The sequence below is a fragment of the Rhinatrema bivittatum genome, chromosome 4 (assembly GCF_901001135.1).
Source record: "Rhinatrema bivittatum chromosome 4, aRhiBiv1.1, whole genome shotgun sequence".
NCBI classification, from domain to species: Eukaryota; Metazoa; Chordata; class Amphibia; order Gymnophiona; family Rhinatrematidae; genus Rhinatrema; species Rhinatrema bivittatum.
The window spans coordinates 416,529,552-416,553,876 of record NC_042618.1 but is presented as its reverse complement, the minus strand read 5'-3'; the positions used below and the strand labels follow the sequence as shown (position 1 = coordinate 416,553,876).

Genomic DNA, 24,325 nt, shown 5'->3' with positions numbered 1-24,325 from the left:
GCGGCCTGAGTAGTTGTGGAAGGGTTTTTTCGCCATCTGTGTTCTTTGCTTCTTAATTCTTGTTTGAGGGTCTTTAATTCTGGTGTAAACCTGGGTTTCCTGTTGTCAGGGTTGCGGTGTAGTACTTTTGTAGTTGTGGGGCAGGTTTGCTCTGCCACTTTATTGGTGATATTGAACCAGGAGGTAGTGGCTGCAGCTGCGTCCGATAGATCCAGCTGTGCTAGTTCTTTGGAGAGGTGGGAGCTGAGGTTTTCCGTGGTACAGGGTTTCCTGCGTTGGATTGTTGTTTTTGGGAAAGAAAGGGCTGGGAGCTCGGTGATCTCGAGGACTGCAGTGATCATCCAGTGGTCGGACCAAGGGACAAGTGAGCATATAGGCTTGGAGGCGTGGTTAGGCCTTCATTTAAGAAGATTAAGTCCAGAGTGTGTCCCGCTTTGCTCATGGGACCTACTGATGATTTGTTTGAAGCCCATGTAACTAAGGGTGGCGAGTAGTGTTTCGCAGTTGGGGGATTGAGGGATAGCGTCCACGTGTAAGTTGAAGTCTTCCAGGATTATAGCTGGGGCATCTGTGTTGATGTGTTTTGCAATACGTTCAATGAGGGGAGAAGGTCTGAATCTAGGAGCCCCGGAGGGGCGTAGATTAGACATATTTAAAGGTGTTTGGATTTGAAATGGATAATTCAAGTTTAGATGCTGAATTTGACAGATGGAGGGTTAATCTTAGATCTTTCTTGCAGCTAGGAGAAGGCTGCCGCCCCCCCTTTTTTTGGGTCTGGGGATCGAGAAAAGGTCGTATACCTGTGTGGGAAGTTGGTTGGTTAAAGCAGTGTCGGTGGGTTTCAGCCATGATTCTGTGATTGGGCATATGTCATGTTTGGCGTCCAGTAGATAATCGATGATGTGGGTTTTTTTCGTGAGAGATTGGGCATTGAACAGGGTTAGTGAAAAAAGAGAGAGGCCCAGTAGTTGCGCGAGTGGAGATGTCATAATAGGTATCAGTTTCTTCTGTTGGATGGTGTGAAAGGTGTTGGATTTAGTGCGGTTTCTGAAGAGGTTATTGATAATGGGGATGGGGAAGGTGTGCATCTTGATATAGTAGGGATAGGTAGGTTGACGTAGAGGCCCTGGGGATATCCTGTAAGTAGACGTTAGTGTAGGATACAGGCCTGTGCAGGGAGAGCCGGTGGTGTATTGAGGGCCTGGGCCCAGCTAGATGCTACTGCTGCCAATATATAGTTGCTTAAGGGATAGTGTCTGCTAACCCGGTCGCATCTAAGGTTGCACTACGGTGCTGCACGAAGGGGCACTGGAGGGAGCTGGGTGAATGCTGGAAAAAGATGGGATCTTAGAGAGAGTTCGTCTGCTGGCGAGCTGTTTGTGAGTAGGAAGTTGCTTGATAGTGTTGGGGGTCCTTCTTCCAGGATGCTTGAGTTTGAGAGTGATTCGGGATGCTAAGAGGGCAGAGAGGCTGGCTTGTCCGCGTTCTGGAATGCACGAAGGGGTGCATAAAGGGACAGGCCCCTTTGTCGTGCACCTTAGGCGCGCGACGCCTGTAGCTGTCGAGTGCCCTTTAAAAGGCTCCGGGTCGCAAAGACTGATGTCGGGTAGGTGTGGGCGGGCTTACCGCTCTCTTTTTTAGTTTTTCTTATTTTTCCGTATTCGGCGTCTCGGTCCGGGGCGGTCCCGTTCGGGGAGGGCTCCAGGCCCGATTGCCTTCCCTGCCTCAGGTCCACCTCCCCTGACCCCGACGGGTCAGCGCCGAGAGCGCGGGGAGGGCAGACTTGGACAGCAAGGGAGCAGGGAGGAAATGTAATGTTGGAGTTGCATCAAAGGTGAGCATAAGACTTATGGTTAATGGTTGTAACCGCTGCATCAAGCAAGTTACCATGATGCTTGTTTACCCAGATTGCACAGATCGATGCCTTGTTGAATGATGTCTGAATGTAAATCCTGTTTTCCTCACTTCCCCCTACCATTGAAGCAGATAGCAATGCTGTATATGCTTTCAAAGTGATGTATCAGGCTTAATTGGTTTAGGGTAGTAACCGCCGTAATAAGCAAGCTACCCCCATGTTTATTTATTTACCCAGATTGTGAAGTTCAGTCCTTTTTGGTTGTTATCTGAATGCAAATCCTCTTTTCCACATTTCCCTTTGCCGTTGAAGCAGAGAGCAATGTTGGGGTTGCATTAACCGTGCAAGGGATTTTTTTTTGAGTAAGGGTAGTAATCACCAGGTAGTAGTTAACTTTCCAGCAAGCCACCCCCATGGCTCTGCTCTTCATTCGCATCCTCTAGCCTTTATGGATCCACAGTGTTTATCCCACGCCACTTTGAAATTTTTCACAGTTTTAGTCTTCACTACTTCCTCTGGAAGGGCATTCCAGGCATCCACCACCCTCTCTGTGAAGAAATACTTCCTGACATTTGTTCTGAGTCTTCATCCCTGGAGCTTCAAATAGTGACCCCTAGTTCTACTGATTTTTTTCCCCATTGTAAAAGGTTTGTTGTTGACCATGAATCATTAAAACCTTTCAAGTATCTGAAAGTCTGTATCATATCACCTCTGCTCCTCCTCTCCTTCAGGGTGTACATATTTAGGTTCTTTAATCTCTCCTCATAAGTCATTTTATGAAGACCATCCACCTTTTTGGTCGCCCTTCTCTGGACCGCTTCCATCCTGTCGCTGTCCCTTCGGAGATACGGTCTCCAGAACTGAGCAAGGTACTCCAGGTGGGGCTTCCCCAAGGCCCTGTACATGGGGATCATCACTTCCTTTCTCTTACTAGATATTCCTCTCTCTAGGCAGCCCAGCATTCTTCTGGCTTTAGCTATTGCCTTGTCAAATTGTTTCGCCAACTTCAGATCGTTAGACACTATCACCCCAAGGTCTCTCTCCTGCTCCGTGCACATCAGTCCTTCACCTCCCATCAAATACAATTCTTTCGGATTTCCACTCCCCATATGCATGACTCTGCACTTCTTGGTACTGAATCTCAGCTGCCATATCTTCGACCACTCTTCCAGCTTCCTTAAGTCAAGTTTTATTCTCTCCACTCCTTCCGGCGTGTCCACTCTGTTGCAGATCTTAGTATCATCTGCAAAAAGACAAACCTTACCTTCTATCCCATCTGTAATGTCGCTCACAAGGATATTTAACAGGACCAGTCCCAACACCGATCCTTGCAGCACTCTGCTTAATACCGCTCTCTCTTCAGAGTAAGTTCCATTTACTGTCACACATTGTCTTCTGTCCGTCAACCAGTTTGCAATCCAGGCCACCACCCACTCCTAAGCTTCCCATTCCCCCAAGTCCAGTTGCTGCCTGCTGAGGAAGTCTGCCTGTATGTTTTCCACCCCTGCGACATGCGAGGCCACTATACCCTCGATATGATGCTCTGCCCACACGAATAAACACTGTGCCTCCAGAGCTATCACCCGACTATTCATCCCGCCTTGACGGCTGATGTACGCCACCGTTGTCACATTGCCCAAAAACACGCAAACCTGCATCCATAATGACCACCACCACCCAGGCTGTGGGTTTAAGGTCCATTCCCTTCATCAGATTGTGCTGAGATAGCCACCAATAGAGACTAGACCTGGATTCACACATCAGGGCAATGGCAGATGATATTGTCCTGACAACGAGTCCCACCTGGACAACAGAATGCGCTGCAGAGGTCTCATGTACGCAAACACCCAAGGAATCAAATCTAATGTGGATGCCATGGATCCAAGCACTTGAAAGTAATCCCAAGCCGTTGGCAACATATGACGAAGCAGGCATGTCACATGTGTCCGCAACCTCCTCACTCAGTCTTCCAACAAGAGCACCCTGCCTTTCCTACTATCGAAGAGAGCCCCCAGATACTCCAAATATTGAGTAAGAACCAGATGCCTCTGACATATTTATTTCCCAACCTAGTGAATGTTGAAGCTACCTCTCGCACTCCTCCTCTGACTTTGCTCGAATGAGCCAATTGTCCAGGTACGGACGAACCAGAACTCCTTCTTTGCATAGAGCCACAGCCACCACCACCATCATATCTTGGTGAAGGTTTGTGGCACCGTCGCCAGTCCGAAAGGGTGGGCCCGAAACTGAAAATGCTGACCCAGCTCTATGAAATGAAGAAACTTCTGATGGTCCATCCAAATCTGAATATGAAACTCCACTTCCATCAAGTCCAGGGATGCCAGGAACTCTCCTTTATGGACTGCTGTTACAACCATGCGCAGTGTCCCCATACAAAAACTCGGCACCCGAAGGGCCCTGTTTACCTTCTCCAGGTCAAAAATGGGACAGAAGGTACCCTCCTTCTTGGGAATCACAAAGTAAATGGAGTACCTGCCCTGCCCTTGTACCTCCTGTGGCATGGGCACTACAGAATGTAGATCCAGTAACCTTTGCAGTGTCCATCACAAAGCCTCCCACTTGCTGCGAGAGACCACGTGAGACTCAAGAAAGGTCTCCCTAACTGGGCACAAAAATTTGAAAGCGTAGCTGTCTCTTATGACTTCTAGCACCCAATGGTCCAAGGTAATCCTGGTCCACTCCACATAAAAGCTGGACAAGTTGCCCCCTACGGACACCCTGGCTTCCTTATGTTAATTTTCCACCACCGGCCCCTTGACCGACACCATCCCTGGAGCCCCTACAGCTTCCATGAAAGGACTGCAGCGGTTGCCCGTTGGCGTCGCAGCCACGGAGGTGGTCCTACCAGACCGAAATCTCCTTGAATCCCTGAAAAGGGTTCAAGGCGGAACACCTTCTTAACTAGTGCGCTTATCCTCAGGCAACCTGCTCCCCTTTGATTCCCCAGTCTTCATCAGCTGATGCAAATCCTCCCCAAAGAGAAGCTTCCCTTTAAAAGGGAGATTACACAGCTGAGCCTTCGACCACATGTCCGCTGACCAATTGCGCAGCCACAAAAGCCTGCGGGCCACCACCACTGAGACCATACTCCTGGCTGACGTGCGAACCAAGTCATAGAATGCATCGGCTACATAAGCCACCCCAGCCTCTAAACGAGTTGATTGCTGGGCACCATCTCCTGTGCTTTCTGCACCCCACACAGACAGGCCCTCTGCATCAAGCTGGCACAAAACGGCAGCCTAAAGACTCAATACGGGGAACTTCCCACATCTACTTTAGGTGAATCTCCAACTTGCAGTCCTGCACATCCTTCAAAATAGCAGCCCCCGCCACCAGAATGGTCGTTTTTTTTTTAAGTGACCACTGACACCACAGCAGCCATCTTCGGTACTCGCAGTATCTCCAAATTCTCCTCCATCAGGGGATATAGCTTCCCACCTTCCTGATCTTCTTAGCTAAGGGAAAGGTACTCGTGGGGAGGGGGGACCTTAGCCCATCCAGGAATGGACTCATCCCCTCACTACCTCACTCCTCCTGAGTCCCTTTAACCCCCAATTCATCCAAGACCTGGAGAATAAGAGGGCATAGTTCCTTCTTAAATAAACGGGCAACTCGTGGATCATCCCCCTCAGATCTTTCATCTGGATTGTCTTTAGCTACCTCTGGGTCCACACCTGGTGCCACAGTCAGGTCAGCATCTGGAACCACCCCCTGATGGTCCAAAGGGACATCCTGTAGATCATCCATGGAGTCCCCCCCATCCCTGGGGTCCACCTCCGTATCTGCCCGATGCAGTAGGTCCCCGGACCCACCTGCGGCCCTCTTAGGCTTCTTCAGTGTGGATAGAGGAGGCCCTACTCTTAATCGCTTCCCCTTTGCCCCCTTCCTTTCCAGGAAGGCTTTATGCATCAAGAGGATACATTTCGGTGAAAATCCATCAGGGCCATCTGCCCCTGCTCCAGGCTGTCGTTGGAGTCCCCCCCCCCCCCCCTTATCTGAGTCCCCATGAACCACAGGAGAAAGATGGGGGGGGGGGGGGGGGGAGGAAAATCTCTGGGTTCCCTAGTTAAAAAGGACTCCTGCCCATGGCCCTCCACGGACCCAGCTGCCTTGTGGGGCCTCCTGAACCCTTTGGCCACAGACACTATCGTCCCCGTCCCCCCCGAAGGGCGGGAAATCCACTCCCCCCCCCCCCCCCGGTGCACCCCCGCTGAGGAATCCTCCTCTCCCGAAGCGCAACCAGAACAGAGGAAGTGAAGAATTCAAGCATGTAGACTCCCAGCCCACATGCACGGCTCACTTCTCTGCATGGTTTGGGCACCATACCATGTGCTCCTGCAATAGCCGCCCTGTGGCCTGCAAACACCACTGGCTTCAATCGCCGCTCTGGCGTGTGCCTTTTTTTTTTTTAAACCACGCTGTGCCATTTCCCGTGCTGCTGAAAAATCAGCTTGGCACTGCTGTGGAAAAGACTGCTGCTCTACGGCCTCAGCACGGCCCCCAGAAATGTGCAGGAAAACAAATGCTGCCGCACCAACTGCTGCCGCGCCTCCTCCGCTACAGGCCTGGCCGCTAATGCCCCAGGACACTCGCGGACCGGCAGAGTAGTTACCTTCTGTCTGCCAAGGCCTGCAGCCTCACGGCTGTACCTTCCGCCCCCAGCAAGCAGCTGTTTGCCTTTCTGCTCTTTTTTTTTTTAACTTTAAAATCACAGATACAAAGGAAAAAACACATACAGGGGATGCTTCCCTGATTCTGGGGCCTTGCAGACAGAGGCCTCTGAGGGCCTGAGGGAACCAGTCCCCTGGATTTCGGGGACGATGCAGGCGAGCACAAGGCAGGGGTTCCCAACCCTCCAGATGCCCGGCTCAACCTGAGGGATAGTCCACCAAGGAGCCGAACACCTCAGGGAGCTTCCTCCATAATTCTCCTACTTCAGTTTCTCTCTCTCAATCTCAGACTGCAGGGTTGCAGACTGGGAGGCAAAACCCACTTGTCTGGACGGATCCGGGTATGTTCAGGAATGTTGATTTTTTTTTTTTTTAATGTTTGTAATAGTAATTTCTTTTTGTTTATATTCCACATTTTGTGACATTTCAAAGCAGATTACATTCAGGTGCTTTAGGTATTTCCCTGTCCCCAGAGGGCCTCATTTGCTAGGCATTTTCCCCATAGACAGAGAATGGGAGAAAAGCCTTTGGAAATCAGGCCCTAAATTTGTACTTTAGGGAATGAATGGTGAAGTGACTTGCCCAAGGTGATAAGGAGTGGCAGCAGGATTTGAACACTGGCTTCCCTGACTCACAGGGTGCGCTACTTCTCCATTCCTAGCAGGTGTACATGTTTAAATCTGCTCTAAAAATTCAGGCTATAATCCGCATGTATTAAGCATGCTGTATAAAATTAATCTCAAAATATTTTGTCACATAAATAGGAAGCAACAGAGACTTATGGGCAAATATAAAAACTTTTCTTCTGCTTACTGCAGGAAAATTCTCATTGAAAAGGTCCTTTGCTGTAATGAGACAGTAATTAAGATATGGATTGATTTACAGCAATGATGCAAGGAAACAGTTAAGCCCATGAAAAGGTGTCCCAAAATCTGATGTTGATATGAGAAAAGTAGAGATTCTGTATCAAAACATGAATAAGTAGAAGCCAAATGCAAATTGTGTGGGAAAACAAAAATCTTAGCTGTGCACAGATGTTCTTGAGCCAGTGGACTCAGATTAGATAAAGCTAATATACTCAGATTTCTGTACAGTGTCTTAATGGAATTATTTTATCCACTACTACATAAGAAACATATCAAAAAACCTAACAAAGATATCCAAAGACAATTACTCACCAGCCAAGAGCAATGTGTGTGCATTCTTGTTCTCTGGCACTTTATCTGATCTCTCACATGGCTGCATTCCCAAGAACTTTACAATGTTTCCAACAGCCTCTGTTAATTTAAGAAGGTGCTTGCATTAAAGGCCTACATGCATAATTTAGAATGCCATTTCTCCTTAGGTGCCTTTATTTTGCATGCAGTATGACAGGGCCTATGCAAGAAAGGCAATGACAGAAAGATCTTCTACATGCTTGGCTGGGGAGTGGCTCCTTTAACGCTGAGAATTAACTTGGATCTTCAGGGTTTCATGTTCAAATCCACATAACCACACCACATAACCACACCACATAACCACCAATCTTAGAGATTTTTTTGAATTTATTATATTCATGTAAATAAGATCATTAGATAGCGAACCAGACTGTTCCAGGGTGGATTCAAATGAGTGCAGATCATGCTTGGAGAATACCCAGGTAAACCATGAAAAGAAAAAACAGCATATCTCCAAAGACCTAAACACTTAGGGGCGGATTTTAAGAGCCCTGCTCGCCAGTACGCCTATGTTCAATAGGCCTACCGGCGCGTGCAGAGCCCCGGGACTCGCGTAAGTCCCGGAGTTTTCCGAGGGTGGCGTGTCGGGGGCGGAGACGAGTGGCGCGCCGTTTTCGGGGCGGGCCCGGGGGTGTGGTTTCGGCCCGGGGCGGTCCGGGGGCGTGGCCGCGCCCTCCGGAACCGCCCCCGGGTTGCGTCTAGGCGCGCCAGTGGCCCGCTGGCGCGTGGGGATTTACTTCTCCCTCTGGGAGGCGTAAATCCCCCAACAAAGGTAGGGGGGGGCTTAGACAGGGCCGGGGGGGTGGGTTAGGTAGAGGAAGGGAGGGGAAGGTGAGGGGAGGGGAGGGGAGGGGAGGGGAGGGGAGGGCGTTAGCGAATTCCCTCCGAGGCTGCTCCGATTTCGGAGCGGCCTTGGAGGGAACAGCAGCAGGCTGCGCGGCTCGGCGTGCGTCGGCTACACGGAATAGGCAGCCTTGTGCGCGCCGATCCAGGATTTTAGCGGCTACGCGCGTATCTACTAAAATCCCACGTACTTTTGTTTGTGCCTGGAGCGCCAACAAAAGTACACGAACGCGCCGTTTTTGAAAATCTACCCCTTAAAATACAGGATTTTGTTAAGGCATGGCACTGCCACAGACAAAATCCCATGCACAAAACAAAATCCTAATGCATGTTTCACTTTAGTGCTTCAAGAGGGGCAACCTCCCTGATGAATTATTACACCAGATTATTTGCTTTTATTTTCTTCTTTTAAGGTATCTCTTGCAGTATGCTCTGTGATTTTACCTGTCTCAGTATGATTCCTCAATAAAACATGTACCTGGGCACGTGCTGCTTTTCTTGTGGGCAAGATATTTTACTAGATTTTTTGTATCTGGCCCAATTCCATAAAAGCCTTCCAAATACTGCATTATACTAAACACAGCCGTGCATATCTTACGATTAGTGAGGAACAAACAACTCAGAAGAGCACTGGAATAATGGAATCATGTTTTTCATACGACACAGCCTAAAATATTTACATCCTGATGTTTGAACAATTTATTGCTTTTTAAAAGTATACCATATTCTAATTCCTATAGGGAAGTACAATTACTTATTCAAGTTCAGCTGACCGAACCATCTTAAAGGCATTTGACACTTGTTAGAAATGAAGGTGTATGTAGTGTTTGTGTACTATATTTAAAGCCTGAAGGCCTTAAGAAAGCCCTCCAAATATTGTCTTTATAGCACAAAGGGAGAAGGCATCATATAGCACTGGACTGTGATTCTGGAGAAGTCCTGGGTCATGTGTTCAAGACTTGCCTCTGTCATTTTGTGCGAGAGGCCTTGGGAAACTTCTTTATCATCACTGTTCTTCCAAAACCCTGACTTTCCCAGGCAAATTAAGTTATTATATTACATTATACCAATTAGTTTTGTGGAAATAAGGTCCATTTGGAATTCTGACAGTGACTTACCTTCCAGGGTTTTAATTGTAGATAATGTAAACGTCTCTTCTTTTTCAAAGTCATCACCCACCTCATCCCAGGCAGCACTAAAATTTGGTTTTAGCACTTTCTGTATGTGGTCAGCAACTGTCACCTCCATGTCTTCTAGCTATAGGGAGAGAAAAAAAAAAAAAAGATCTCTCTAACAAGTGAATTCACAGCAGTCTACAAAAGAATGATTGTAATCAGAATTATAAATATGGTTTCATGACAGGGAGGGAAGTAATAATTGGACATAGTTAACATGGAGCACTGTGATTGCACTCCAGGTAGTCTCAATGTGTCTGACCTAGACAGCTAGAGTCTGACCTCTCTGAGACAGGCACATATGAATATTCCAACAGAATTTGCATATCTTAACATGATTTTGTCAAATATTCGGAAACTTATTTCTAAACAGAAATCAAGGTGACATACAGTAAGAAAAAAAAAAAGATACCCAAGTGAACAAGCTCATTTTTCTAATTTTGAAACTATATCATCCTTTTCAAGTAACAAAATCATTGTGCTATAAAAGGACTCACAGAAGACACTTTTTGTGGCAGCAAAAATTATCTACTTAGTAGAAGCCAAGACTAAACTAATTTGTTAAATTGCTGCTTGTATAGGTGGCAGTGCTACTTAAGTTCCACTCACAGCTTGAGGGGAGGGAGAGCCCAGTACTACTTTTACAAAGAATATTACTTTCCTGACAGAGAGAGGCGGACTGGAAGCTGCACTGTAACTCGCAAGCAAATGAGGCTGCTGTCATATTTGTCCTAAACATGGGAACGAACGAGTGAGAACTGAGAAAAATACACGAGCCTGCAACTGATCTACAACATCAGCAAGATGCAACATGTTGTACCTCACTTAACAAGAACTTTGGGCATTTTTAGAATAAAAGCTTCCAAATAAACTGACAAATCCTTAGCAATTTATATAGAAAGTAAGGAGAGACTTTGGAGAAAGAACAAAAGCCTCCACTTGTTTTGTACACCTCAAAATTTCAGAAAAATAATTATACATATGTGAAATATTTCAGGAGTCACCACTGCTGGAATTAATAACCTGTACCATTTATTCTGTATGTATTTTACTAAGGGCATATGTTAATTTTTTAAAACTTTCTCTGCAGTGCCCTTTATTCTAAGGATTTCTATCATGTCAGCCAGTGTCACAAATGACATCATGCATTGGTATGTCATGTGACATGATATGCAGAAGAAGAATTATGGAGTCATCACCGGTTACGCATACACAGGAAAGCAACAGCAAGGTGCATAACCAAATTACTTTAACTGTTCCGTGTGTTCAAAGTAAGCAAAGTTGTTCAATAAGTTCAATGCTATTTTATTCATAAAGCTCCAACAAGGCAGAGAGGTTTCAACAAAATTCAGTCCCCCTACACAGTCGTGATTTACCGAGGAGGTTGCATCAGGAGGGACAAGGGCAAAAGGCCTTATTACATCAATCTTATGGAGCATTTTAACTTCAAAAACAGCATACTGTTTCACTTTACATCAATTTTTTTTACAGGAGCTGTGTAGCTACTAAGATATCATCATAGCTACATATGTAGATTTAAAAAGCAAAAAAATAAAATAAAATCAGCTATTTACCACATATTCGTCCTCGTACCCTTCTTCATCAGTGTCTCCAGTGTTTGGGTCACAGTCCTTGACTGTGAATTTCATCACACAACTAAGTGTACAGGTCACTGTGCGGGGACACAGAATCAGGTGTTAAATGGAAGAGACATAACCACTATAAGGAGCAGATTTTCAAAGCCCTATGCTTATTTTCAAAAGGCCTGGCGGCACACGTAAAGCCCCGGGGCTTGAAAAAAGGGGCGGGGCCAGAGGCCTCCGTACGGCCGCTAGGCTGGGGGATCGAGCTTGGCCAGCGCGCACCAGCCGGGCTCGACGCGCGCAAGGAGCACTATTGTGTACCCTCTTGTGCGCGCCAACCTTGGATTTTATAACATGCGTGCAGCTGCGCACGAATGTTATAAAATCAGGCGTACATTTGTGCACGCCGGGTTGCGTGCACAAATGTACGCCTGCGCGTAGGTATTAAAATCTGGCCCTAAATGCCTACCATTTTTTTTTTTAAAAGCGTGATGCAGCAGCATGCATATGCAAATTAAAGCAAACCAGATCCCTGTAGGTACTAATTTTACCTGGACTGAGCGGAAGAGCTGAGGAGGGGTTTCTCAAACACAAAAAAAAACTTAATTAGCAGGTGTTAATTGCGTGCAAGTAGATTTGGTGGGACCATTTTCAAGCCAACATGCACGTGCAAGTTCACTTTGAAAATTGGGGTCTCCTATGTGCGTTTTTGCTAACTCTTATGCTGGTTGTTACAAAAATTACCTCTGAAGGGGGCAATTTTTAAAATGTATCCAGGGCTTGCCGTTTTGCAGCTACTGTGCATCTGTAAGCTTGCAGGGAAAATGCTCGAAGGGGAAACTCCCTATGGTGGCTTCCTGAAAATCTAGGGGCTGGTATTGTGACAGTGACTATTGGCTTCACCTTCCCATGGGAATACATTTACCTGGAGGGCAGCAATTTTTCCCTCTTGATTTTACCTGGGTAACTTACTCAGGTAAAATCTTTTGAAAATTGCCCTTCCTAGACTCTGTTTTAGATGAGGCTACATTGTATTAAAGAGGGCAATATATTTTCTTACACATATGGACAAGGTTGGTACCTCCATTAGGCAAACTAGGCAGTCACCTAGAGTATCCACTTTTGATGTTTTATACTTCTTGATTTTATTGTCTGATGTTTTACAAGCAATGGTAAGGTTTCTTTTTCATTGTTGCACGGCATATGGAGTCTGGTTTGTTACGGTTTCCAATTCATTTTTTGTCTGCACATTTTTATTTATACATTATGGTGTCTTTATTCTGCATTTGGTGAGGGCCTGTCTGTGTTCTGTATGTGTGACTGAGGTTAATATTCTGTAGTTTCTGTATAGAGATCTTTTGCAGCCTAGCTTGTTGTGTTTTCCTAGGAGAAGGTATACTGGTGTTTTAGGGCCTGGTGGAATCTTTGCAGTGTTGCCTTTTCATAGGTAGGGTTGTTACTGTTTAAGTGCTGGCGGTTAGTGCTATGTTGGTAATTAAGCTTACTATATTGTAATTGTAATGCTGATTATGCATGGCTTTCTGAGAGCCAATACCCCATGCAACCCACATTAGAGTAGGTCTAATACCATATGGGTTCCAAGGGTCTTTTTAGCAGGATTTTCTGGTTGGCATCACAGCAGCGCATGTAAACATAATATACATGTTAGACAATATTTTTACCTCAGAAGACTGTAGTTTGAATGTCCCATTTTCATGTAAAATGTATTTTAAATGAACTAGTAGCCAAAACCCGTCTAAGGACGGGTAAATACTATGAAGTGTGTAATTGAGATGTGTGGTAGTAGAGAGTATAGGCTGAGTTCAGGTATATCGTGTGGTAGGAGAGAGGGAATTGGATTGGAGAGCAAAGGAGCTCAATATTCATCTGTGGTAATACAGACTGGGAGGGAGGGAGGGAGAGAGGGAGAGGGAGAGAGAACGCGCAGGATGGAGCAGAGCTCAATTTGCATAGCAGCGATGCAGACATAGGACATCTTTCCTCTTTATTATAGTTAGTTATCTTTAGGTGTGGAAAGGGCCATGGTGGCGGCAGAGAAGAGGGTTGGCAGCAAAGGCTGTAAACTTTTCCTGGGGTGTTTAATATCCTTGTACCAGCCTTATGCTTGGATGAGCAGGACTTTCCTAGCGCTATACTTTCCTGAATGTTGTGGCCTGCTGCTGCAGACTATGGCCCTTATCCCTCTTATGTATCTATGGAAACAATCTACTGAATACAGCTCAATATTTGAATTCATTGGCATGGTAAGTCACGGAGGAGTTTTATAGCCATTCACCGTTATTACCTTAAGGAATGTTAGTTTCATACCTGCTGTTGGGTCCTCTTCTGGCAGTGAAACTAGCGTGTAGCATGTACCAGGTTGGTTATAGGACAGACTTTTGGCAGGTATACAGCAAACAACTTCATATCCCTCTGTGGGTTCCATCTGCACAGTGACATTCTCCAAAATCTGGTCATTCAATGTGTTGGTGCAATCAAACTGCACAGGAACAAAGAGCAAACAAGCTTGACAACATTAAACATTAACATGACAACAAATATATTTCTTTTGTTAAAAAAAGTAGATCTCTTGGTCATATAAAACAATTTGATCAAATAAGCAGCAAGGCCTTTAAAAGCCATGGAAAAGCTATATCCTCCCAGGAGAAAATGGTAATGCTTCACTTTCAACACTAAAAATAAATACAACTGTGCCACCTACTGTGGCTTCCCATGACAAGATTACATTTCAGTGTGTGTGCCTACCACAACCAGGCTCATAGGGCTCAATTCTAAATTTTGGTCCAATTGTACAGAAAGAATTATCAAACCAGAAAAAAAACGGTCAATCCTGCTCTCTCTGGTACATACTGTAAATGTAATTTATGTGGCAGACATGTCAGGCTTAACAAGGTGGAAGCCAGTCTTTAGTTTGTAACAATAATGGTGGTTTAACTTAGGATAACTTGTCACCTGCATAATGCCCAACACTCTTCGGAAACAGTTTGCAAATGAGCAGCCAAGGCACCCTGTTTCACTTTAAATATTTTTGTAGCCAGCATTTCTAGAACTAGTGGGTTCAGATGCTGGCAATCAGCATAGATTCATCTTTGGCAGGGCTTCTCCAATCTTTTGTATACAGTACTTAACACTTTTATCCATGAAAACATAAGATAGTCTACTCTGCAAGGGTTCTTTGTAAATGAGAAACAAATAAGTCCTCTGTCTGCTAACTGTATAACTGATTAAATATTAAGCCACATTTGAGATAAATACCTTTCCATTCATGGCGTGTATATCTGTTATCAAGAATTCACTGTTTAATTATGTTTTGGTACTGGGCACTGAATCATAACATAATGAGAAAAACTTAATACAACAGTAATTTTTTCAGACAGTACAAATGGCAAGGGCTGTTTGCCTCCTTATGTTTAGAGAGTGGTAATGCATTTGTGTGCAGTGAAGAAGAGCATACTTATTCTCAGGAAGCACTGTGAAGTTAGGACACACCTGGAAGACCATGTGACTTGTGAATGTGTGCTTGGTGCACCGGATCACATATTCTGTCTCAGATTCTGTCAGTGCTACAGGCTCTACAGAGGATTTAAACAGAGCTCCCAAATCCTTAAACTCTGGAACAGATGCAAGCTGTTCTGAAATAAAATTGAGACACATTGTTATTCATTTTTGCAAACATGTTAAATTAGGCTCAGTTTGGTGCTGTAATTTCTCCCCTCTCCCTTACAAAATACTTCCCTCCCCAAAAATAGCCAGCTCAAAAAGTCTGCTAAATTGAAATGCTTATTTTTTATTTATTTTATATGCTGCAACATCCAAAGTTCTATGCATTGAACAAAGAAGTTAAAATATACCAGGATATAGCCACAAAAGGAAAATTGGTTCTTACCTGCTAATTTTTGTTCCTGTAGTACCAAGGATCAGTCCAGACTGCTGGGTTGTGTCTCCCTTCCAGCAGAGGGAGTCAGAGAAAAAAAACTGAGAAGGCACCCCTCTTAACCTGGTGTGCCACCTGCGATCCCTCAGTATATACGATATCAAAGCAGAATAACCAATAAAGGAGAACAAATCCCCCAACATATCAACCAGTGGCTACAACAATACGTGCAGTAAAAGAAACAAACCGTACCACCGCATAACATATCAATCAAGAAGATTCCTTCCCATGTCTGTAAAGAACTCTGCCGAGGTAAGAAGAAGGAAGAAAATATATAGAAAAAACGGACTCTCCAAAAAAAACCCAAGGGCGGGCGTCTGGACTGATCCTTGGTACTACAGGAATGAAAATTAGCAGGTAAGAACCAAATTTTCCTTTCCCTGTATGTACCAGGGTCAGTCCAGACCGCTGGGATGTACCAGAGCTGCCCTAACTGGGGTGGGATCTGGAGAGTCCCACACAAAGAACACTGCTGCCAAAACAGACGACCTCCGGATCCCGGACGTCTACACGATAATGTTTTGCAAAAATATGCAAGGATTTCCAAGTGGCTGCTCTACAAATCTCCTGCGGAGAGACAGACTAGCTCTCCGCCCAAGAAGCCGCTTGAGACCTGGTAGAGTGCGCTTTCAAGCCTTCTGGTATGGCACGCCCAGAGCAAAGATAAGTGGAGGAAATGGCCTCCTTCAACCACCTAGCAACCGTAGCTTTGGATGCCTTGTGTCCCCGTCTAGGACCAGTCAATAAGGACCAAATGATCCGATAATCGAAAAGCATAGGTTACTTCTAGATAGCGAAGGAGAACCCAGCGCACATCCAACTTATGCAGATCCTTATCAGTCGCAGAAGTAGGATCCAAATTCGGGAAATCGGTAACTCTACCATCTGATTGACATGAAAAGCCGATACCACCTTGGGCAAGAAGGAGGGAACAGTCCGCAGCGAAACTCCGGAATCCAAAATACGAAGATACGGATCCTGACACGACAAAGCTTGAAGCTCTGAAATCCGCCGTGCGGAGGTAATGGCTACCAAAAAAAAAAAAAAAGTCTTGAGTGTCAAATCCTTCAACGTAGCCCGCCAGAGGGGCTCAGAAGGAAGACCACATAAGCCCTTAAGAACTAAATTCAAGCTCCAGGCAGGACAAATTTGTCATACCGGTGGGCACAAATGCTTGGCCCCCTTCAAAAAACGGGACATCTGGATGAGCTGCCAGCGAAAAACCACCAATCTTGCCCTGCAGGCAACCCAGTGCCGCAACCTGCACCCGGAGAGAACTGCAAGCTAGACCTTTGTTCAGCCCCTCTTGCAGGAAGAATAGGATGTGTGCCACCGAAGCCAAACTCGGGGGGGGGGGGGGGGGGGGGGGGGGACGTTCAAACCTTGGCACCCAGAATCGAACACTCTCCAAAAACGAATATAGGCCAACGATGTGGACGATGTCCGTGCTTGCAAGAGGGTAGAAATAACCGAATCCTAATATCCCCTCTTCCTCAATTACCTCCTCTCATAAACCAGGCCGCTAGACAAAAGCTATCCGCTTGATCTAAAAATACTGGACCTTGTCGAAGAAGATTCGGAAGGTGGGGGAGATGCACCTGACCGATCGCCAACGAGATCAGATCTGCAAACCACGGCCTTCGTGGCCACTCTGGGGCTACCAGAATGAGAACCCACGTGGTTCTCTATCCGATGCACGATCTTGCCCACTAGTGGCCAAGGCAGAAACACATACTGTAGCACGCCGTGAGGCCACGGAAGGACAAGAGTATCCACTCCTTCCGACCCGTGGTCTCTCAGACGACTGAAAAACCGGGGCGCCTTTGCATTTGTCCGAGTTGCCATCAGGTCGAGGTGTGAAACACCCCCCCCCCCCACCCCAACGACGAGTGATCAGCCGGAAGGCTGCGGACAAGTCCCACACACAGGGATCTAGATGCTGGTGGCTGAGAGTCTGCCTGCACATTGTCTACCCTGGCTATGTGCGAGGCTGCTCTGCCTACGTCATGAGCCTTTCGGCCTCCCAGGCCACCGACCGGCTCCTGGTTCTTCCTTGGCAGTTGATGTAGGCTACCGTCGTCACGTTGTCTGACAAGACTCGCACCGCACACTGAGCTACCAGAGGGAGAAACGCACGTAACGCCAGGCGTACCACCCTGGTTTCCAATCGATTGACCACATCGCCTGATAACTTGTGACTGGCAAACTGCTCCCCAACCAGTGAGGCTGGCATCCGTTGTGACTATTACCCACTGTGGCTCCTCCAGGTCCATCCCCTGTAACAAGTAGGCCGGAATCAACCACCAATCGAGATTGGACCTGGCTGGTTCCATCAGTGGCAAAGGCAGGCGAAACTCCTCCGATTTTGGATCCCACCGAGAAAGCAATGCGTGTTGTAATGGTCTCATATGCGCCCACGCCCAGGGAACCACCTCAAGAGTAGACGCCATGGAACCAAGTACCTGTAAATAATCCCATACTATGGGGAGGGGCAAGGACAGGAGGCGACGGATTTGTGCTTCTAACTTGAGCATCCTCTCCCGAGTGAGGAAGACCTTGCCTACCGAGGTATCGAAGCGTGCTCCCAGGAAGTTGAGAACCTGAGATGGTACCAACTGGCTCTTGGCAAAGTTAACCACCCAACCAAGGGACTGGAGCTGTAGTAGAATCTTGCTCACTGCTTCCCGACAGAGGCTCTCCAATTTGGCCCGGATGAGCCAGTTGTCCAGGTATGGGTGAACCAAGATCCCCTGCCACCGGAGGGCCGCTGCTACGACTACCATTACCTTGGTGAAGACCCGAGGCACTGTTGCTAAGCTGAACGGAAGAGCTTGGAACTGATAATGCTCCCCCAGGACCATGAACCAGAGAAACCGCTGATGGCGCTTGCGTATCCCGATGTGAAGATACGCTTCGGTCAGGTCCAAAGAGGCCAAATATTCTCCTGAGTGGACGGCCGCAATGACCGACCGTAGAGTCTCCATGCGAAATCGAGGGACCCGAAGGGCTCGGTTGACTGCCTTGAGATCCAATATTGGCTGGAAGGACCCCTCCTCCTTCGTGACTACGAAATAGATGGAGTACCTGCCGGCCCTGCGCTCCTCTGGAGGGACCAGAACAATAGCCCCCAGGGATTTCAAGCGACTCAGGGTTTGCCCGACTACCTCTTGCTTGGCCAGAGAGCCGGTGGGAGAAATCAGAAAAAGATCTCTTAACGGGCGGGCAAAATCCATCTCGTAACCGTGGGTGATGATATTGAGGACCCACTGGTCCGACATGATCCTGACCCACTCCTCGAGAAACAGGGAGATGCGACTTCCCACCACTGGAACCGGGGAGAGGGTCAGAACACCTTCATTGGGACTGCTTACCTCCGGTGGCCCCTTGAGAGCCTCTCTCCTGAAATGGCCTCCGACCACGAAAGGAAGTAGGCCAAGACTGAGCCCTCAGAGTCTGTTGTCGGGCGGAAAAGGCAGGCGGCCGCGACTGCTGAAATCTGCGCTGTCCTCTGAAACGGTAACGCGCTGCTCCAAAGGGCCTGGAAAATTTAGGCTTATCTTCTGGCAATTTATACACCTTATTCTCCCCAAGAGACTTAATAAGGGCGTCAAGTTCCTCCCCAAACAACAATTTTCCCTTACAAGGAAGACTGCCCAACTGAGTTTTGGAAGAAACGTCCGCAGACCAGTTCCGGAGCCAGAGAAGCCGTCTAGCTGAAACCGCAGTGGCCATATTGTGTGAAGATGCCCGCAACAGATCATAAAAAAGGCAGCCTTAAATGTAACTAGACAAAGAGCCTTTTCAGTGGCCAGCCCCATCATGTGGAACACTATACCAGATGTCTTGAGACAAATACATAATAGAAAGGTTTTTAAAGCTTTTTTAAACTCCTATTTGTTCAAGGAAGCTTTTGGGAGTTCAGAACAGGTTCAATAGCGGAATAATCTAGGATACCTAGTTGTTTGTAGTATTCATCTATCTACAGGTTCTCTTATGTTAACTTTTTAAGTTCTTTTCCTTGTTTTTATAATGTAATAATTAGTCTTATTCTTTCAAAGATTTTAATTTTATTGATCAAGATATTAATTGTATTTTTATTCTGTTTATTTTATTTATTAGTTTGATTTTATTTTATTTTATGATTGTAAACAGATTTGTTCAATCTTTGATTGGTAAAACAGTTTAGAAATAAGTTAAATAAATAAATATAATGCATCCGCTGTGTAAGCTACCGTGGACTCCATCCTATTCGCCTGATCTGCTTCCTCTGGCGGCAACACCTGTGATGTGAGCATTTGCTGGACCCACCCGAGGGTTGCTCGCTGCATGAGGCCACTGCAGATCGCCGCTCTAACACAGAGCGCTGACACCTCAAAAATGTGCTTGAGGAGGACTTCTAGCCGCCTATCCTGTAAGTCCTTAAGAGCCGTTGCTCCCGTAACGGGAATGGTGGTCTGCTTGGTGATTGTAGTAACCGATGCGTCCACCTTGGGAATCCTGAGGATATCCAAGGCTTCCTCAGGTAAAGGGTAGAGTTTGTCCATTGCCTGTCCCACCCACAGGGTCGTGTCCGGAGATTCCCACTCCTGAGTGACCAATTGCTTAAGCATTGGGTGGAAAGGAAAACTTTGGGGCAGGGCATGCAGTCCCGAAAGAACTGGTTTCCCCTTAACTGGCTCCGAACTGGGGACTGGTGCCTCCACTTCCAGTTCCTCCAGGACTTAGGGGATCAAGGGATCCAACTCCTCCCGGCGAAACAGCCGAGAAACCCGGGGGTCGTCCCCCTCTACTGGAGCAGATGCATCAACACCCCCATGTAGATTTTGGAGGCGAGGATCCAGAAAGGATCCCAAAGGAGCAGGATCCGGAGCCCCCCCCCAATCTTTGCGGGAAGGGGCTGCTCATCCTGCTGATGAGCTTCCGCCTCCAAAAAAGCCCTATGCATAAGTAAAATAAATTTTGAAGAAAAAACTGACTGGCCCTTTAAGGGATCTGACAGGTGAGGGTGAGGGCCCCGGATCACGTGGTCAAACGGGACTCAGACTGGGAGGAGAAATTGGAGAATCCTTTCCCCCAGTCAGCAGGCAGGGCTCTGACAAAATGGCGCCGTTCCCGCGCGCACCGGCGACTGACCCAGACGCGATCGTGATCGCTGCAGCACCCGAGGAAACTCGTCTCGGGGCGCCGAGGGGAGGGACCGGCCCACCAGGTAATCCCCTTCCCGAGATAGACTGCCCTCCGGGAACAAGGCGTTTAGAGCTGCCAGCCCTTGCCTTACCTCACCTGCTGAGTGAAGAGCCTGAGAAAATAAAACCGCACTTTTTTTTTTTTTTTTTTTTTTTTTTTTTTTTTTTTAATACAACCAACTTGCTGTAGCCAAAAAAAAAAAAAAAAAAAAAGATGTAACTAAATTTAAGAAATTGAAAAATCAGGACCGCAGGTTCTGTCAACCCTTCTGCTGAGAGTCAGAGAAAATACTGAGGGATCGCAGGTGGCACACCAGGTTAAGAGGGGTGCCTTTTCAGTTTTTTTTCTGACTCCCTCTGCTGGAAGGGAGACACAACCCAGCGGTCTGGACTGATCCTGGTACATACAGGGAAAAGACATTTACAAAATTATAAGTTGAGAGCAAATGGACCAGGTTACCCCACTATATACCTTTGAGACTGTTAAAGTCACTCCTAGGAGGCACCCTCATCATACCTTCATGTACATAAGCGATCCGACAGCTACTAGCGGGCTTTCTCCGGAGCTGTCTCCTCACTCTGGAACTCAGTCTTCAAAGAACTATGCCTAACCCAGGACTACCTGCATTTGGGGAAGCAGGTGAAAGCCTGGCTTTTCTATCAAGCCTGTAATGGAAGCTGTGACTGACTGCAGTCTGCTCAAACCCTAACCAAGACCTGCCATAAACACCCTATCTGATGCAAGCCTACTCGGCAGTCAACTCGCAACCTTATTTATCATACTATATATCTTACGATTTCTACAGTTGCCATTTTTTATAGTAAATAACACTTGTATGTAGATATCTGTGCGATATTATTTGTCTGCATATATTTTGAATGTTTACACCTATACTATTTCCCTTTGCATACCAAATATTTATGCCTATATTTGTATGCTTATATTAATTACACAGGTATTTGTAAGCTAGTCCTATGGGAATGTGTAGCCCAAAAATGCTTTTAAAAATTTTTTTTTTTTAATTTTATAGGTTTTTTTTTCCATTTTGTTTCTTTTTAAGAACACTAATTCCAAATTAGTGCACATTAATCAAAACAAAGGCACATCCTAATGGTCACATTATTTATCAGTGTGACACACTGTACCACAATCTCAATTATGGTATGGCACTGAGACCCTGCTGCCATGATCTGGCTTGTTTAACCTGCTATACACCTTGAGTGAGTTCTACTTCAAAAAAGTGGTTAAATTTAAATACAAATGAAAATAATAAATTAGAGCATTAAAAGCAATAACCTGTTTTCTCACTGGGGCAGCCACTACCCTGAAAGGATTACCAGGAGAAGCACACTTCAAAAGAAGCTTCCTGCTGATCTATCAGAAGGGTGAAGGGACAGAAAGGGTAGCAACATCTGGAAGAAATCCCTGGGATTTTGTTGAAGCTAATTGTAAAGGTTTTCTCCTCCTTTTGAGGGTATACTACTATATCCAATGCTGCATATTCTGGGAAAATATTTCAGACCAAACCAATTGGCTAGGCTGAGGTATCTCATTAAGCCCAATGATCTTTATGAGCTAGGCTGGTGACTTCAGTATGGTAGACTAGACCTTGCTTTTTATTTTGCAGTAACTAATTATAGACCACTTTTACTGATGCAGTAACTGGTCTCCAGAATGTGATCATTTTGTTTCAGTTATGGTCTTAACATGCCTGGCAAGAGGTAAAATCTGAATGAAGGTTCTTTTCCAATTCCCATGTAAAACATATAGAGGGGGCACAAATGCAATTTCGCACATACATTTACACACAAACTAGGGACAAAGTTGGGGCAGGGATATCATTTACGTATATACTTGATATTCGAAAGTGTGCATGTAAATCTAAACACTCATTTACTCCTGCTTCCCAACACATGTAATTACGCTCGCATTTGTTGACACTATTTCTACTTACACCTGGGAACTTTCAAAGCAGACTTATGAGTATAGGTCTGCTTTGAAAATTCAGGCTAAAGTCTGCATGTACTTTCTACATGCGGGCTGCTGACTATTACCCTCTTCTTGTCTAGCTTTTGGGAATTAATACACTCTCTCATGTCAGAACACAACTTTATCTGCTTACCTTGGAATATTTCCTGTCTACTTGCCACCAGTTTTTCTGGCTTTCTGACTGCTGGGGCAGTTTTACTTTCTGCAAAATAAGAGAAAAAAAAAAGATAAGATGGCTAATAAACAGACTACATGATATATAATTCCATCTTTCAGAGAAGTCAGCTTTATTTTTCATTAAGTTCCACAGCACAGATCAGTCTGACAAAAACAGAACATCACTATTGTACTCCAAAGGTTAAAGTTCATGCAAGTGCCACTACAAGGAGACAAACCGACACACTATGCTAAAATACATACATGTTGCAAATAACTTATTTATCCACTAATGAAAAAACCCCATAACACCCCATACTGCTTCAAAAAAATTAAAAGCCAATAAGCTAAATTTATCTCCTTTAATTTCACTTTAATTTCTCAGTACCCAACAAGTACCTGCTCTCTGGTCCGTGACAGAAGTAGTTGCCAATGGAACAGATTTAAGGTCAAAGGGTTTGTCAGATGGCTCCAAAGTGTACTGCTGCAGTGCTCTTTCCAGGCCTGGTATAGAAATTGTTAGTCCTGAGGGACAGAGATAGGAAAGAAATAATCAAGGTCAGTGCCAGACAGGACTCTCCTTCTGACTAGTTTCAGTCTAAGGACAACTTATAAGAGGAATGGACTCTCAATACTCCTTCCATAAAGCTCAATAATGCTACAGAGTCCCTTCAGCAATTCAGGTGAGCTGCATGAATGCTACCTTTTACACTGATGCATGTGGTCTGATTTTATTTTGGAATGTACATCACGAGTGAAAAGTTATGTCAAATTCTAATCAGATCTACAAAATGCAACAGCACCTGGTTAATATAGTTACTAGTTGTTACTTCATTTAACAGGAGACTGGAGGGTTTAGCGGCAAATTTGATGATGCATTTTAGAAGATGCTACAGATTTCCTGGCCTTCTTCTCTTAGAGGTAGATTTTAAAAGCCTTGCGCACACAAAACAGCCACACACGCATGTAAGTGGGCTGCATGGGAGCTACACGACAGGAGTCTGGTGAACATTGGGAGACAGTGAGAGAGAGGAGAAAGAGCCTCTTTATAAGGTTCAGTCTGATACTCTATATATGGACCATTGTAAGGGGCAATTTGAATCAGGGTGAGTTTTCGGGAAGTGGGTTGGGGGGGGGGGGGGGGGGGGTTTACAGACATTCAGAGATATGCATTTTAAAACTAACATCTTTAAAAAATTGTGGACCTTATAAGTGATGAAAAGGAGTTGATTTGTACAATGGGCACAGGTTATAAAATAGCATATATTTTTGTCCATGGCGAGATATGCGTATTTATGGGCACGTGTGCGGCCATAAGAACATAAGAAAATTGCCATACTGGGTCAGACCAAGGGTCCATCAAGCCCAGCATCCTGTTTCCAACAGAGGCCAATCCAGGCTACAAGTACCTGGCAAGTACCCAAAACTAAGCAGATCCCATGCTACTGATGCCAGTAATAGAAGTGGCTATTTCCTAAGTAAACTTCATTAACGGAAGTTAATGGACTTCTCCTCCAAGAATGTAACCAAACTTATCTAAACCCAGCTACACTAACTACACTAACCACATCCTCTGGTAACAAATTCCAAAGCTTAATTGTGCGTTGAGTGAAAAAGACCTCTCTGATTAGTTTTAAATGTGCTACTTGCTAACTTCATCGCGTGCCCCCTAGT

The 24,325-nt window shown here is 45.8% G+C and overlaps 1 protein-coding gene across 1 annotated transcript in view; it reads right to left on the bottom strand.

Annotated features, from left to right (window-relative positions):
- Window positions 1–24,325, bottom strand: part of COPG1 (coatomer protein complex subunit gamma 1) — an 81,685-nt gene that overhangs the window by 6,267 nt on the left and 51,093 nt on the right. The window contains exons 17-23 of the mRNA XM_029601290.1: window positions 23,051–23,176; window positions 22,629–22,697; window positions 14,875–15,017; window positions 13,693–13,864; window positions 11,356–11,453; window positions 9,725–9,863; window positions 7,725–7,823 (exon numbers count right to left, since the gene is read on the bottom strand). Of these exons, the coding sequence (XP_029457150.1) occupies window positions 7,725–7,823; window positions 9,725–9,863; window positions 11,356–11,453; window positions 13,693–13,864; window positions 14,875–15,017; window positions 22,629–22,697; window positions 23,051–23,176 (846 nt within the window). The remainder of the gene's footprint in view (window positions 1–7,724; window positions 7,824–9,724; window positions 9,864–11,355; window positions 11,454–13,692; window positions 13,865–14,874; window positions 15,018–22,628; window positions 22,698–23,050; window positions 23,177–24,325) is intronic.